Here is a 15,000-nt window from a genome sequence, read left to right on the forward strand (position 1 = left end):
CCTGTGCGAACTGTACTTTGTTTCCTGTTCTTAGCTGACAGGAGTGGCACCCGGTTTGGTCTTCTGCTGCTGTAGCCCATCAGCTACAAGGTTCCACGTGTTGTGCGTTCAGAGATTGTATTCTGCATACCTTGGTAGTAACGAGTGGTTATTTGAGTTACTGTTGCCTTTCTATCGTCTTCTATCATTTGCCCATTCTCCTCTGACATCAACAAGGCATTTTTTGCTCCACACAACGGCCGCTCGCTGGATACTTTCTCTATTTCGGACCATTCTCTGTAAACCCTAGAGATGGTTGTGCATGAAAATTCCAGTGGATCAGCAGTTTTTGAAATACTCAGACCAGCCCGTCTGCCACCAACAATCATGCCACATTCAAAGTCACTTAAATCCCCTTTCTTCCCCATTCTGATGCTCTGTTTGAATTTCAGCAAGTCATCTTCACCACGTCTAGATGCCTAAATGCATTGAGTTGCTGCCATGTGATTGGCTGATTAGCAATTTGTGTTACCGAGCAATTGAACAGGTGTACGTAATAGAGGCCGGGGAGTGTATATGACAATCTGTGAAGCCCCTATGGGAAATAGTTTTGGTGAAAGTGAAAAAAAACGATAACCGTCAATTGTCAGAGAACAGATCGGCACTGATGATCAGAGCCCATCAGTGCTGTCCATCAGCGACGCCTAGCAGTGCCAATTTTGGAGGGAAGTCCAGATCTTGGTAATGTCACTGTTATGCCATATTTTTTTCACATGATGATGACGGCCTTCACTGTGTTCCATGGCATATCTAATGCCTTGGAAATTCTTTTGTACCCTTCTCCTGATTGATACTTTTTTAACAATGAGATCCCTCTGATGTTTTTGAAGCTCTCTGCGGACCATGGCTTTTGCTGTAGGATGCGACTAAGAAAATGTCAGGAAAGTCCTACTAGAACAGCTGAACATTATTTGGGTTTAATCAGAGTCACTTTAAATGATGGCAGGTGTGTACTGACTCCTATTTAACATGATTGTGAAAGTGATTGCTTAATTCTGAACACAGCGACATCCCCAGTTATAAGAGGGTGTGCACACTTATGCAACCACATTATTTTAGTTTTTTTATGTTTACACCCCCTCCCCCCCTAAAAGATTTCAGTTTGTTTTTCAATTGAGTTGTACAGTTTATAGGTCAAATAAAGATAAGAAAAGTTCTTGAAAAATGAGACAAAAGATAAATCATTTACCATCACAGAAACCTGACATTTTAACAGGGGTGTGTAGACTTTTTATATATCCGCTGTATGTGTTCCTGAAAGTTAACTTTCGTGAATTTTTTACTAAAATGTTACACTTGATAGATCGTTGCACAAATCTTGTGTGACATAAAGAATTGGAACGACCACCATTTTATTCTCCAGAGTGTCTGCTTGCAGAAAAGTGTTTGAAGGTTTTAACAAATCTGCAAACCCAAAATTGTTTTTTTAACCGTGTGCAAAAATGGCTTTGGCAGCAAAAAGGTTTATTTATTTCAGGTACTTGTATAGCGCCGTCAATTTACACAGCGCTTTACATATATATATTGTACATTCACATCAGTCCCTAACCCTCAAGGGGTGTACAATCTAAGGTCCCTAACCCACATTCATACATACACATACTAGGGACAATTTAGACAGGAGCCAATTCACCTACCAGCATGTCTTTGGAGTGTGGGGAAACCCACACAGGCACAGGGAGAACATGCAAACTCCAGGCAGGCGGTGCCATGGCTGGGATACGAACCAATGACCCGAGTACTGCCAGGCGGAAGTGCTAACCACTAAGCCACTGTGCCACCCTAATACTAATCCTGCAACAGGGCCTTCGTGGATACATTTGATATGATCCCCCCCCCCCCCCTCACTGGAAGAAATATGTGAAAAATAACTGTTAGGTTGCTGATTAAAATACCCTCCTTTTTGCTACTGTAGCTTTGTCCCTCCCAATTGACGACATCTATAAACAAGACTAAAATGTCACTTCCTTTTATTAAGGCTTTTATATTTTTATTGCACTCTTTTGGAGGGAGGGGGGCTTAAATGAACCGGGCGTATTTTCAATTAAAAGTGAAAAAGATGGGAACTAGAGGTTTCGTGGTTTTTTTTTTTTTATCTGCAGACAAGCGCTCTGATTTTTCTGCCACCGTTCCATTGGAGGGCTCGGAAAGACAGCGTAGCGGCAAGGTTGCAAAATGTGATCTATTTGGCTTTTGGAAGGATAGAACATAAAACATTATTGTGTTTTCGTTACCATCATTTCAGAAGGCATATAATTTTATGACGATATAATGAGCTCGCTGCCTCTGTCTCGGTAATGGAATGATAAATTGGACTTCAAAAAGAATATTCTGAGGTTCCATTAACGTCTTTTGCCAATCAAGGTTTATGGGCTCGTGTCCTCGGGGGTGGAATTTTATTTTATTTTGTTATATGTTTTAATCAGGAAGGCAGCTCTGAACTTTTTTTTTTTTTCTCCTTTTTTATTTGAATGAATTAAGTAGACATATGGGCTGATTTTATATTTCGGTAAAGAGAAATGTTTCTATTGCCCACAGATACAAATCTAATCCTACGTAAGGTGTTTTTTTTGTTTTTGTTTTTTTTTTCCCTTGTAGCCTTTGTGTGAGCATAGTTATGGTGTATACAGACAATCCAGTTTTTTCCGTTGCTTTGTACTGTGTTTCTCCAAACTAACCAGGAGTGTCATCTCGCTAGCAGTTTGACAGTACAGCTCTACTTTGTCTGCTACACTTCTTCTTGGGAGCCACCTGGTGGCTTCAACTGGTAATTATGAATTATTCACATTTAATATTAGCTATTTAACCATATAAATATCCCTCGGTATACTTTTATATCAATAATCCATGTGATTATGTATTCTACTTATTTTATTTAACGCTGACACTTTTTCTGCAGTCCTTCACAATGTGCACTGAATCATTCAAATCAGTCCCTGAGTCAAAAAGCTTACAATCTAATTTAATCTAATTAAAAACGCTTGCTTACTTGGGCCAATTGGAGAGGGAGCCAGTTAAAGTGGTTGGAAAGGCAACTTTTTTTTCTACCTTAATGCATTCTCTGTATTAAGGTTAAAAAACCCTTTAGGTGCAGCTCCCCCGCTCCCCCTAAATATTTCCCTGAGCCCGATCTTTGTCCAGCGCTGTGCGTGAGAGCAGTGCTGCTGTCTTCCACCTCCAGGAGTGGCTCCTGCTACTGTCATTCAAATCCAGTAACAAGGAGCCGGGGGGCTAAACCGCACCTTGTGTGTCCAGCACAGGGCAGCTGGGGATCGAGACTGCATAAGTACTCGAAGGCAGGAGGAGCCAGGAGCACCAAATGGGGGACCTCAGAAGGGCAGGATCAGGGCTGTTCTGCGCAAAACCATTTCACAAAGGAGGTAAATAGAATATGTTTGTAAAAAAAAAAAAAAAGAACCTTTACAATCGCTTTAACCTACCATTGTGGCAGTTCTGTTTTCTTTGTGGCTTCAGTGGCTTCTAACCAACTCAACATATCAGAAGAGTCAGTGAAGTATTGAAGCACGAGCATCCGCATTACAGGCAACTAGCATTTACAGAAGTCGTCAGCAATGCTCACACCAATATTTCTCTTATGGCAATTTTTTTTTTTACTATCTGTGGGAAAATACACCTTTGTGTCCCAAACAGGCAGTGGCAGGAAATCCCTGCTAATGAATGGAATTCTCTGCCCCCCCCCCCCTCCCGGGGCACCAGAACTACTGTCCCCATTGGAAGATTTCTCTTTTATTACTTCTCTGGGGAAAACCCATAAATTGGTATTTTTGTTTACTTTCAATGATAATGGTAAACAGGAGAAATGGAGAAGGTGGCTCTCTAATAGGGACACAGACCGTAATCCTAATTGGTGTTCTAACCCATCCTTTCTCAACCAGGGTGCCTTGAGGTTTCTTTAGGGGTGCCTTGGCAAAATGTCTAAAATTGCCCAAAACGTATATACAAGCCAGAGTGTGCAACAATCCTGCCTTTTATTTACACAAAGCCACAGGTTTTCATTGTTCACCATTATGACCTTCCAGCCGACGGCGTTCTGACATCCTTATCAACTGATGATGTCATTGGTTGCCAGCTGCCTGCACAGCATCCTATTTTGACCCTCCCCCGCACCTCTCCATCAGTGCTGGGGTCACATTAGCTCAGTGATGGGGGAAAAATGAGGGAGAAGAGAAATACTGGAATACTAGTCAGTACCGGTGTGCAAAAGTGTATTTGCTTTGGAAGAATAAATCCCCTCTAATGTTGGGTTTCCTACGTGTGTGGATGTTTCTGCGTTATATAAAACTATTAGAATAGTTTTTCACATTTTAGAATGGGGTGCCTCAGGACTGTCCATAATTTTTAAAGGGTGCCTTGACTGAAAAAAGGTTGAGAAACACTGTTCTAACCCATATCCACTCTGTCTAAAACTAAAAAAAAAGTTTTGTCTTTTAACCACTTGCAGTACGGCCTCTGTATATAAACGGCCAGACGGTGGCAGTGCAGGGGCGGGTTGCCGTTCATAAATGGCACCCGCCATTTTGGATTGTGCGTGCTCACTGGGAGCGTGCGGCACCACGTTTCGTTGCCCGCTGTGTCCAGAGGACACAGCAGAACACCGATCGCTGTACGGGACCTCTGTGTGAGGTCCCGATCATGTGATCACTGATTGGCCAATGCAGCCAGAGAGAAGAGATTGTTTTTACAGCCTTTATGGGTGTAAAAGCAATCCATGTAAAAAAAAAATCCTCACCCTCCACAAGTAGTACAGTGACACTGTACTGCTAGGGTGACAGTATGTTAAAAAAAAAAAATAATATAAAAATGTAAAAATTTTTTTTTTTTAAATTATAATTTTTAGTGTTAAACTAATTTGGGTTATTTTTTTTACTAAAAAAATACATTTTGGCCAACACTAGTACGCAAAATGTCACTTCTGACATAATTGCTTACTACGGGTGAAATCTGTGAATGATCACAGAGGTCACATGGTACAAGGCTATTCACAACAGCCTTGTACCATGTGAAAAGCTGTGACCAATCACAGCTCACACATTAGTTCTCAATGGCTTTAGGAATGCAGCCAGAGAGAAGAGATTGTTTTTACAGCCTTTATGGGTGTTTTTACAGCCTTTATGGGTGTAAAGGCAATCCATGTATAAAAAAAAATCCTCACCCTCCACAAGTAGTACAGTGACACTATACTGCTAGGGTGACAGTATGTTAAAAAAAAAAATAATATAAAAATGTAAAACATTTTTTTTTAAAAAATTATAATTTTTGGTTATAAACTAATTTGGGTTATTTTTTTTACTAAAAAATACATTTTGGCCAAGATTTATGAAGAAAGATTATTTATTTGCAAAATTTTATAAGAAACACTTTTTTTTCAAAATTTTTGGACTTTTTCGTTTATATAGCAGAAAAAAATTCCCAGCGGTGAATTAATACCACCAAAATAAAGTTTTATCTGTCTCAAAAAATGCATATGAGTACAGTGTTGCATGACCGCACAATTGTCATACAAAGTGCGACAAGCGCTGAAGATTGGCCTGGACAGGAAGGGTTAATCATACTTTATGGCTGCAGGGCTGGCAGTCTCTAAATGCCAAAATATCTCTGCAGTTTTATTGGTTTGTAATGTAACGGAGAGGATCTGAGATTGAAGCCCTTGTCAGATTACCGAACAGGCAATGGCCTAGAGGTGAAAACTTTACATTAAAGATTCTGTACTAATAACTACTTAAAGTACATAAACCGTAGACATCAGGTTCACATTACAGTTTATCCCTTTGAAGCTTGTCTTCTTACAGCTGTCAGTTTATAAACTATTTTGGTGCAACCTACGTACGTGTAATGTAGCGTAGCGATGGTCATCTCCATCTAGCGGCCAACATGTGCACTACTTGGTTCAAAGTTATCCCACTAGAGCACAGGCCCAAGATACGGTACCTGCAAGAGGGGGCCCTAAGGGTTTGACTGCCTAGGGGCCTCTACAGAGTTTTAATACTGCACTGATTGAAGCACTACCCCATACGTTATAGTCTACATGAAAATGTAACCCCGAAACCACTAAACGGCTCATCCACTCCTTCATATCACGACTCGACTACTGCAACTCCCTCCTCACTGGCCTGCCTCGCCGCTGGCTATCCCCGCTTCAGTCCATCCTGAATACGGCTGCCAGACTCATCCACCTTACCAACCGTTCCGTTTTTGCCACCCCCCTCTACCAATCCCTCCACTGGCTTCCGATTGCGCAACGGATCAAATTGAAAATCCTAACACTGACGTACAAAGCTGTCCACCATACTGCCCCGAACTACATCACTGACCTAATATCCAAGTACCACCCAACACGCACACTCCGCTCCTCACAAGACCTCCTTCCCTCTAGTTCCCTGGTCTCCTCCTCCCATGCTCGCCTCCAGGACTTCTCCAGGGTGTCACCCATCCTCTGGAACTCCCTGCCCCAACCCATCAGATTATCACCTACTTTCCTCTCCTTTTAGGCGCACCCTGAAAACCCACCTCTTCAGGGAAGCCTGCTAACTTGCCGACCTCCTCCACTCTTCCTACCACTCCATCCCCCACAGCTATCTCCTCCTGTGCCACCATCCCCTCCCTCCTAGATTGTAAGCTCCAAGGAGCAGGGCCCTCGATCCCATGTATTGCATTGTTATTGTTCTGTCACATGTTCTGTCCCCCTTTGTAATGTACAGCGCTTTATATTATTATACAGTATTTATAAAGCGCTTTATAAATACTGTATAATAATAATTCCAATGAAATCACCTTTTTTATCATGATTTAATGTGGAGAAAGAGGGGGGTTGATTTACTAAAGGCAAATAGACTGTGCACTCTGCAGAGCTTGGTAAATGAGGTAACGCTTCACTTTGCAAAGAACATCTGATCACCGCATTTCTTTGTTGTACATCACGTGACACAGAGCAGGCTATAATCATGACTATGTGGGTTATGCTCCAACTATAGGTGAATGGACACTGGCAGGTCAATCAAACAGGGAGCCGTGTCTCTTCTTTCCCCCCCCCCCCCCCATATAGCCCCTTCTAAGCAATAAGTACTTCAGTTTTTTTGGTGGATGGTCACTGATGTGTTTCATGTGCTCTTGGAGCATACTTGGAGGTCCAGAATGGTTTCAATGTTAATCAAGGACTTCAGTTGGATCCATTCGAAAAGCTGTTAGCCAAAATGAATGGTACCCAATCCTTGCTGGGTAAGGAGAAGGATCCATGGGGTTTTACCTGCAATGCAGCTTTATGGCGCTGGACTCTGCGTAATGGAACCCTGCGCAGTGTTTGTTCTGACCAAGTTGCCTTCCAGCTGGGTGCTATACAGGTCCAAGGAAGTAGACCCCAGATGTAAGGCATTCCGAGTCCTTGAAAGTCTTTTATGACAGAGTCTGCCGTGATGGGTGAAGGTTGGACTCCTGTTATGATTGAGACCTGTGGTGGGAATGGTAAGGTTACGTTTGCAGTGTTTCTTTGTGAAAAAAAGAGATCACAAGTGGGCTGACTGATCCATGAGGTTCCTGTGAGAGAGCAGATACATGGAGCAGTCTATGGATGGATAATGAGGTGTGAGTACTACCTGTGGGGGAACTGCACGACCAGACAGGACGCAATTATACACTGGATTGGTCTGCATAATCCCAGGGGACCTGTACAACAGTTTTTTGATATACCCCTGCACGGGTACCAGTGCACCTAACCCCCCTGGCGGTATACCTGAGTGTAGCTCGGGGTTAACTTTCAGTACCAAAAGCGGTAACCCCGAGCTACACTCGGGAATACACTGCAGCGTTGCTCCGGGATCCCTCCTGCAGTTGCCTTGTCCTTCGCTCCCGCGATGTCCCCCCTGCAGTGTCCCCGGCCATCTCCTCCGGCTGATGCCGGCATCCGTCTTCCGGGTTCCGTTCCCTGTGAGTTTCGGTACATACGGGACGTACGGGGAACGGAACCGGCGGGAAATTCAAAAATTTTAAAAGTGACGTTCACTCAATACACTAAAATCACATAGTATAACATTCCTGTATCAAACCATTTCACATACATTTTGTTCCGAGTGCTTTGTCCGGCGCCCTGCCTGTGTTTTTACTGTTCTTTCTGCCTGGAAACTGACAAATGTCCATGGCGTCCAAAAAGTGTCCCTTTTACGTCAAAAGCGGTTTTAGACCGGCTAGAGAACAGTGATCGTAAATCAGAACCACTTGCAGAATTGAGTGATGATTCGTGGGGGAAATTGGTCATCAGACACTGAAAACGATTTTGCAACTTTGCTCAGTGATGTGCGAACTTGGCGCTCTATTTCAAATTTCAGTGTTTTTGGTTTGATTATATTGAATAAAATTTATTTTATTTTTTTTTTATTTATTATGTTATAATTTATGATTTTGTGTTTCAAATTTTAACATACCCGGAATGTTTACTAGACTCTTGTTCGGACAGATTTCAGTGAGTTATTCCTAAGAATTACAGGCCTACAATAAAAAAAACAACATATTTCCATGCAAAAAAATTTCCCTCTTTGAGCACAGAAATATGGACATAATCAGACCGCTAGGGAGGTTAAAGGAGTCATGTCTTCAGAGTAGCTAGCATTTGATCTGCAGAAGCTTATATTTTGGCTGCACTGAAGCGGCATAAAGGCTGCATATGATGCGTATGTGCTTGGCTAGTCCTTTGAAACTAGTATGAGGCCAAGTGCAGTTAATTTTGGCAGTTCTTTGATGAAACAATACACTTCTAGAAAGTGGAGGGGAGCAGGTGCAACATATTATTACATTATTGCATGCATACCTGTATAACTGTAGAACTGCATACTTGAATACACTGTATACACGCATAATTGTGTAACTGCATACATGAATACTTGGGTAACTGCATACAGGCATTTTTGTGTAGCTGTATACATGCATAATTTGGTAACTGCATACTTGAATAAACTGCATACCTTTTGGTACCTGCATATCTGCATGCTTACATACCTTCATGGATGCATAGCTGTAGACCAACATGGCTATGGACCTGTATCCAGATGGGACTGCATAACAAGATTTGGCAAATGTAGTTGCTACATTATTTTACCTATTCTACAATTTAATTGGTCCAAGAAAGGGGAGGCGATCGGGAGGCAGGTGCACCGCCCTCAGGTTTCAGGAGGGGGGAATCTGGCAGTGTCCTCATTGTCCGATAGACCAGTGGTGTCAGGTGTATCTGGGCCACTGCGTTTGTCTGGGATAGCAGTTGTTCCTGGTGGGGGCATTGCCAGCTGCAATGGACTGCAGCGGCTCACCCTGAATTCACCTGATCTTGTTTGAGCTTGGAGGCTAAGCAGGGTCAGGCCTGGTTAGTACTTGGATGGGAGACTGTCTGGGTGTCACGTACCTGATGGGAGACTGAAATGACGAGGTCGGCCTCACTTGTGTCACTAGCCCTGACCCCGCTGGAGTTGGAACAGAGGGAGTCTAGGACCCAGAGGAACAAGCGTGCCAGTAGTTGTTTGCAGCTCTTGCAGATGAGGACCTTAGAAGGCTGATGATCCTCTGATTTTGGCACAGTAGTAGTAGGCAGAGCAGGTTTTGCAGATTGCCAGGCGTGCACTAGAGCAAGGCAGGTAGTGAGGATGAGACAGGAGCAGTGTCATGGAATAGCCAGGGTCATCAACAGTCGGGCAACATGGTACAGAATCAGAAGGAAAAGCCAAAGTCAGGAGCAGAGCCAAAGTCAGAAACCAGTATCAGGAGAGCAATCAGAGTCAGGTGAGGAACAAGCCGGGTCAGCAACAAAGGAATCACACAGGAACAAGCAGAACACGGGGGAGCTGAAGACTAGTCAGCACTGAAGATGAGCAGAGGCACTCCTTAAATAGGCCGTCTGACGCCAATCTTCACCGTGCGTGTGTACGATTGCGCCTTCCTGCGTGCATGCGCACAACCGGCAATTCTGCGGGAATTCGCATGCGCATTTCCGATCGCGATTCTTCTTGCCAGAAATCCCTTACACTGGGAATATCAGGTGCAGTAAGCTTTCCCCTCCAGATTCTGAGGCTGCGGTGTTTGAGAAGTATCTTGGGCCAGAAGATGCTAGGGCAGTCTCTGGTGGTTCACTCTGGCAGAAACCTGATAGGTTAAATTCACCTCTTTGGGACTTTTTAGGTTCTCCGCAGAGTTATCAGGCTTTTGCCTTGCATTTCTCAGAGCAGAAGTTATGGGCTCATTATTGTAAGACACTTGACCAGTTCGCAGGACCAATACCAAACGGGAATGTGAGGTCTATCTTGGATCTCAAGGCACTAAACACATTTCTAAACGTCCTGTTTCAGATGGGAACAGTCAGATCAGTGGTAGCCTCTCTGTAAAAGATTGTTAGTGTCCATAGTCTTCAGTGATGCATATCTGCATGTTTAATTTTTTACAGGCTCATCAAAGCTTTCTATGATTAACAGTAGAAGATCGCCATTTTTTTTTTTCTTGTATAGCTTTCCCAGACATTTTACATTACACTATATGGTTGTTAGATTTATATTTATTTCCTGTTTTAAAGGGACAGAGATCTATAGTCTAAAGAATTAGAATTTCATTTGTATTTGGTTAACATACCTTAAAATCTTTATATTTTTTTTTTTTTAGTGAATTACCTGAGCGGGAAGAAGGTGAAGGAGAGGAAACCCCAACCTTTAGCCACTGGGGGGCCCCACGTGTGTAAGTAATACCTACTTATTGGCACATATTGCTCTGTGATCCCTCCAGACCCTCACAATGCTATACACCACCTTTCCGCTACTTTCTGGTTCTCTTCTAGTGTTGAGATATGGAGAGAACCTCAAGTTTCCTTGGGAATTAGCATTGTCGGCGGGCAAAACATCATTAAACGCTTGAAGAACGGAGAAGAGTTAAAAGGTATTTTCATAAAGCAAGTCTTGGAGGAAAGCCCTGCTGGGAGGACCAAAGCTTTAAAAACCGGAGATAAAATTCTAGAGGCAAGTACAACACATACTTGGGGCTGTAAAAACTGGAACAAAATAAATGAGACCTAGCATATACAGTATCTTTTCACAAGTGCATGAGTGCTGAGTAATTTTTGGGTGTAGCATTTTTAAATATTTGTTACCTCTTTGCTTTTTTCCACCAGAAAGAAGGCACCATCTTTATTCAGGCATCATCCATAGTCACCATCTAGCTCCTGAACAGGGGTGACATCTAAGAAAGGACGCAATTCTTTTTCATCTTTCTGCTGGTGCCTTTCTTAGCAGTGTCCTTTAGACCAGGTTCACACTTGTGCGTTGCGGGACACCGCATGTGATTCGCACAGAAATCGCACCGCATTCCAGTGCACATCACAAACTATGTCCTGTGCGGTGTGATTTTTATGGCTCAAATCGCATTCTGTCCACAGCAAAATGTTTCTGGACCCTTTTTCCACACTTGAATCGCATTGCATGGGTGTTCACATCCAATTTCTGGCAATTGCACGTTTTTTTCAATCTGTTTCGGGGTGTCATTAACATTGAAACCCGCAGCAGATCACACGGATGTGTGTGATTGCAATGGGGTGCAGGACACGCACAGGATTTGCTGCGTTTAACGCATCGCATTGGTGTGAACCAGGACTAAATGTTTGCCGCAGATCAACCCCTGCTTGCAACGTTTCTTTTGAGACTTGCTGCAAAGTTGGTGTTGCAGTCTGTTCATTGGGGGTGGTGAGACTGAGGAAATGTGTCCTCCAATGCAGCAGACTGACAGCATCATGATGGCCAAGGCAGTCAGTGGACTGGAGCTCAAGAATGGGTTTTTGTTGATAAAAGGTGGAGGGTTTTTTTTTTTTTCTTCAAACTTTTACTCCGTATTGACATGCCAGAAATGTATCCATGCTAACTTGTCAAGTTACTTAAAAGAAAAAAAAAAAAAAATTTTGAAGATTTGTACATTTGCCATCTTTGTCTGCTTCACTTTATCTCCTAAATGTCTCTTGGAATTGTCTTGACATTTCAAAGCCCCCTTTTGTCTTAAAAATCTGGATATCATTTGCAGGTTTCTGGAGTTGATCTGAAGGACGCCACTCATGATGAAGCTGTGGTTGCCATCAAAAATGCAGGAAATCCAGTTGTTTTCGTCATTCAAAGTTTGTCTCCAGCTCCGCGGGTAGGTGAAGGCTAAGTTACAACATGGTTGGACAGATTATGCTCTCATAAGGATTTTTGGACAAGAATGAACAATAAACATCTAATTTAATTGTAAAAAAAATGGATTGCGTAACAGAAGGTTTTTGTAGTTATGGTTTTGGAACAGCTTAAAGCTGAACTGCAGGCAAAACAAATTTACTTTTGAATATATTCCTCAACGGCCATAAAGGTTTTAAATACACTCTGGGGCTTATTTACTATAACTGGAGCGTGCAAAATCTGACGCAGCTGTGCATAGAAAGCTTCCAGGTTTTATTGTCAATGCTTAAAGCAGGGGTGTTCTGTCTCTCCAATCTAAGCATTGAAAGTGTGATCTCTGCAGCTTACAGTTGTGATGAGATGGCGATGACTCCAATCTTAGTTGAATAACACAGGCAGTGATTCGATCAGGTGACACCTTATAGATTTTGTGAAGTTTATTCCATAAACTGAGAGAATCTTACAACAATGAACATCGAATAGGTCAAAAGATCATACTGTGATATGCTTCATGACATGAGGCTAGAAGCTGAAATGCATTTCTGGGAAAGGGGGAGTGCTATCTATACAGCAGAACTAAACCAGAGGAAAGGGAGGAGCAGAGACAAAATACAAGAACACTTAAAGGCATATGACAGTCATGTGAAACATGACAAGAGGTCTCCAAACTTTTCAAGCAAAGGGCCAGTATATGGTCCTTCCGACTTTAGGAGGGCTGGATTAGGACCAGTGAGGATAGAAAATGTCCTGGCCCCAGCATCCATGAGAATAAACATGGCTGCAGGGTTAACGGTCAGTAGGAGGAGTAGTGCCCCGTCATTGGTATTAGTGGGAAGAATAATACAACATCCTTGGTTCTAGTGGAAATAATAGTACACCATCATTGGTTCTAGTGGGAATAATCGTACACCATAATTGGTTTCAATGGAAGAAGTGCTGCCCTATTGTTAGTCTCAGTGGGAGGAATAGTGCCCCAAGGGCCAGATAAAGGGTAGCAAAGGGCCATATCCGGCCCTCGGGCCGCAATTTGGAGACCCCTGGCTTAAAGAATAGGTTCAAGTTCTGAAAAAAAAGGTTTTTTTTTTCCTGAAAAAATTAAAAAATGTGCATTTATTATTTTTTTTTTTTTCTAATTTCCTGGCAGAGCATCTTTGATCAGCAAATCATGGGTGCAATCTCAGGCTCCTGCAGACTCTCAACATAGCTGCCTGCCTGTAGCTCATACAGGCAGGCAGTTACTTGAGAGCAGGAAGATCAATGGACTACGAAAATGCTCACCAGCACCCTCTTAGTTCACGGAGAATAACAAGCTGTCAGCCGCAATGGCTGATGGTACTTGCAGGCATTCATTCACAGGATTGTAAAGGAATGTGTGGGTGGAGCCCTGCACAGTGGGCCTGCTTTCAAATTGTGACAGCAGGTGCAGGGAGAATATACCCAGCCCGCTGTCAGAGAGAGGGGATCAGAGTGGGGGGTTAGAAGCTGCAGATGCTGAAACATGGTACACCCTAAAAACTGATGGCGTATGTTCCAAAGGTGAACATATCTTTTAACTGAACAAGCTGTCATTAGAATCTAGTGCAGCTGTGCTTGGTAGCCAATCAGCTTCTGAGTGCTCCAGTTTCAGGAAATTACCCCCTTTTTTCACTGAATGCACACAAAGTGGATTCAGTCTGCTTTCACACTGGTCAATTTTTCCTCTGCTTTTGCACAAAATGGAACTCTTATTACACTGATCCGTTGTGGGCTTCCTGCATTTTTGGTGCAGTAAAAAAACACAAAAACTCACCTCCCCATTGAAATCAATGGAAAATGCTGCAAAACTGCACCCCCGGTGCATTTTTGGTGCGGTTTTTAAATCGCATGTTTAAAAGGCCCTGCAAGCGCAGTAAAAACACTAAGTGGAAACGTAGCCTTATATCACATTTATTAAAAAAAAAATATCAATGACACCTACTATGTTGTGCATAGCCTGCACACAGCTGTGGGAGGCTCCACCCACTGCAGGCTGCCTGTAGAAAACTACAGGAGGGGGAGGAGACCAGACCAGTAACACTGCACAAGGGGAGAGAGCAGCAGTGTCTGGTCTTTATTATGGATAGCTGCTTCACAGAGGATTACGTCACTGATCTGAAAGAAATATACAAAGATTACCAAGACTCAAGAAAGAATACTCGACTCTTGTATTTAGATAATATTTTATTGCCTCGGGCAAATATTAAATGGCATCCGTCAATGCAAATACGCATTAAATAAAAATGAATATAGTTAAAATACAACTAGTATAAATATCTGAATGCAACTGAATTGATTTCAGTCTCTTGTAATGTCCTGTACTGAAATACAGGAGAGGAATGGCAACAAAAACATTAAAACAGTGCAAATAAACACAAAAGAATATATAGTAAATAATACAAAAAAAAATTCATACAAAAAAAATATAATAATTAAATAGTCCCACTCCAAAAAAATATAGAATATGGTGAGTAAAATGAAATAAAAAGTCCTTATTCCAAGACCCTTGACCAGTGCTAAGATCAAATACCGCACTCAAAAAAATGCCTTAAATATGGGCTCAGGAATCCTAGACCCCATCAACTCAGCCTCCAATCGCCAGGTTTAGGTTGGAATCCCACAACACAGGTAAAGATATATATGCCTCAGACCTCCAAACCATAGTTTGATGGTCCTGGAGGTTGGAGGCCAATTCTAAGATCACTCTCCATAGGAAGATGATTGCTACAGAGAAAAAAATGTATATAGTGTAATACTGCAAGAC

At 42.5% G+C, this 15,000-nt stretch overlaps 1 protein-coding gene across 1 annotated transcript in view; it reads left to right on the forward strand.

Moving 5' to 3' along the window:
• Positions 1-15,000, forward strand: part of PATJ (PATJ crumbs cell polarity complex component) — a 266,651-nt gene that overhangs the window by 140,476 nt on the left and 111,175 nt on the right. The window contains exons 23-25 of the mRNA XM_089689690.1: positions 10,690-10,761; positions 10,862-11,039; positions 12,091-12,201. Of these exons, the coding sequence (XP_089545816.1) occupies positions 10,690-10,761; positions 10,862-11,039; positions 12,091-12,201 (361 nt within the window). The remainder of the gene's footprint in view (positions 1-10,689; positions 10,762-10,861; positions 11,040-12,090; positions 12,202-15,000) is intronic.

Source organism: Staurois parvus, unplaced genomic scaffold (assembly GCF_062004578.1).
Source record: "Staurois parvus isolate SC_StPar_1 unplaced genomic scaffold, SC_StPar_1.0 ptg000491l, whole genome shotgun sequence".
Taxonomy (NCBI): Eukaryota; Metazoa; Chordata; class Amphibia; order Anura; family Ranidae; genus Staurois; species Staurois parvus.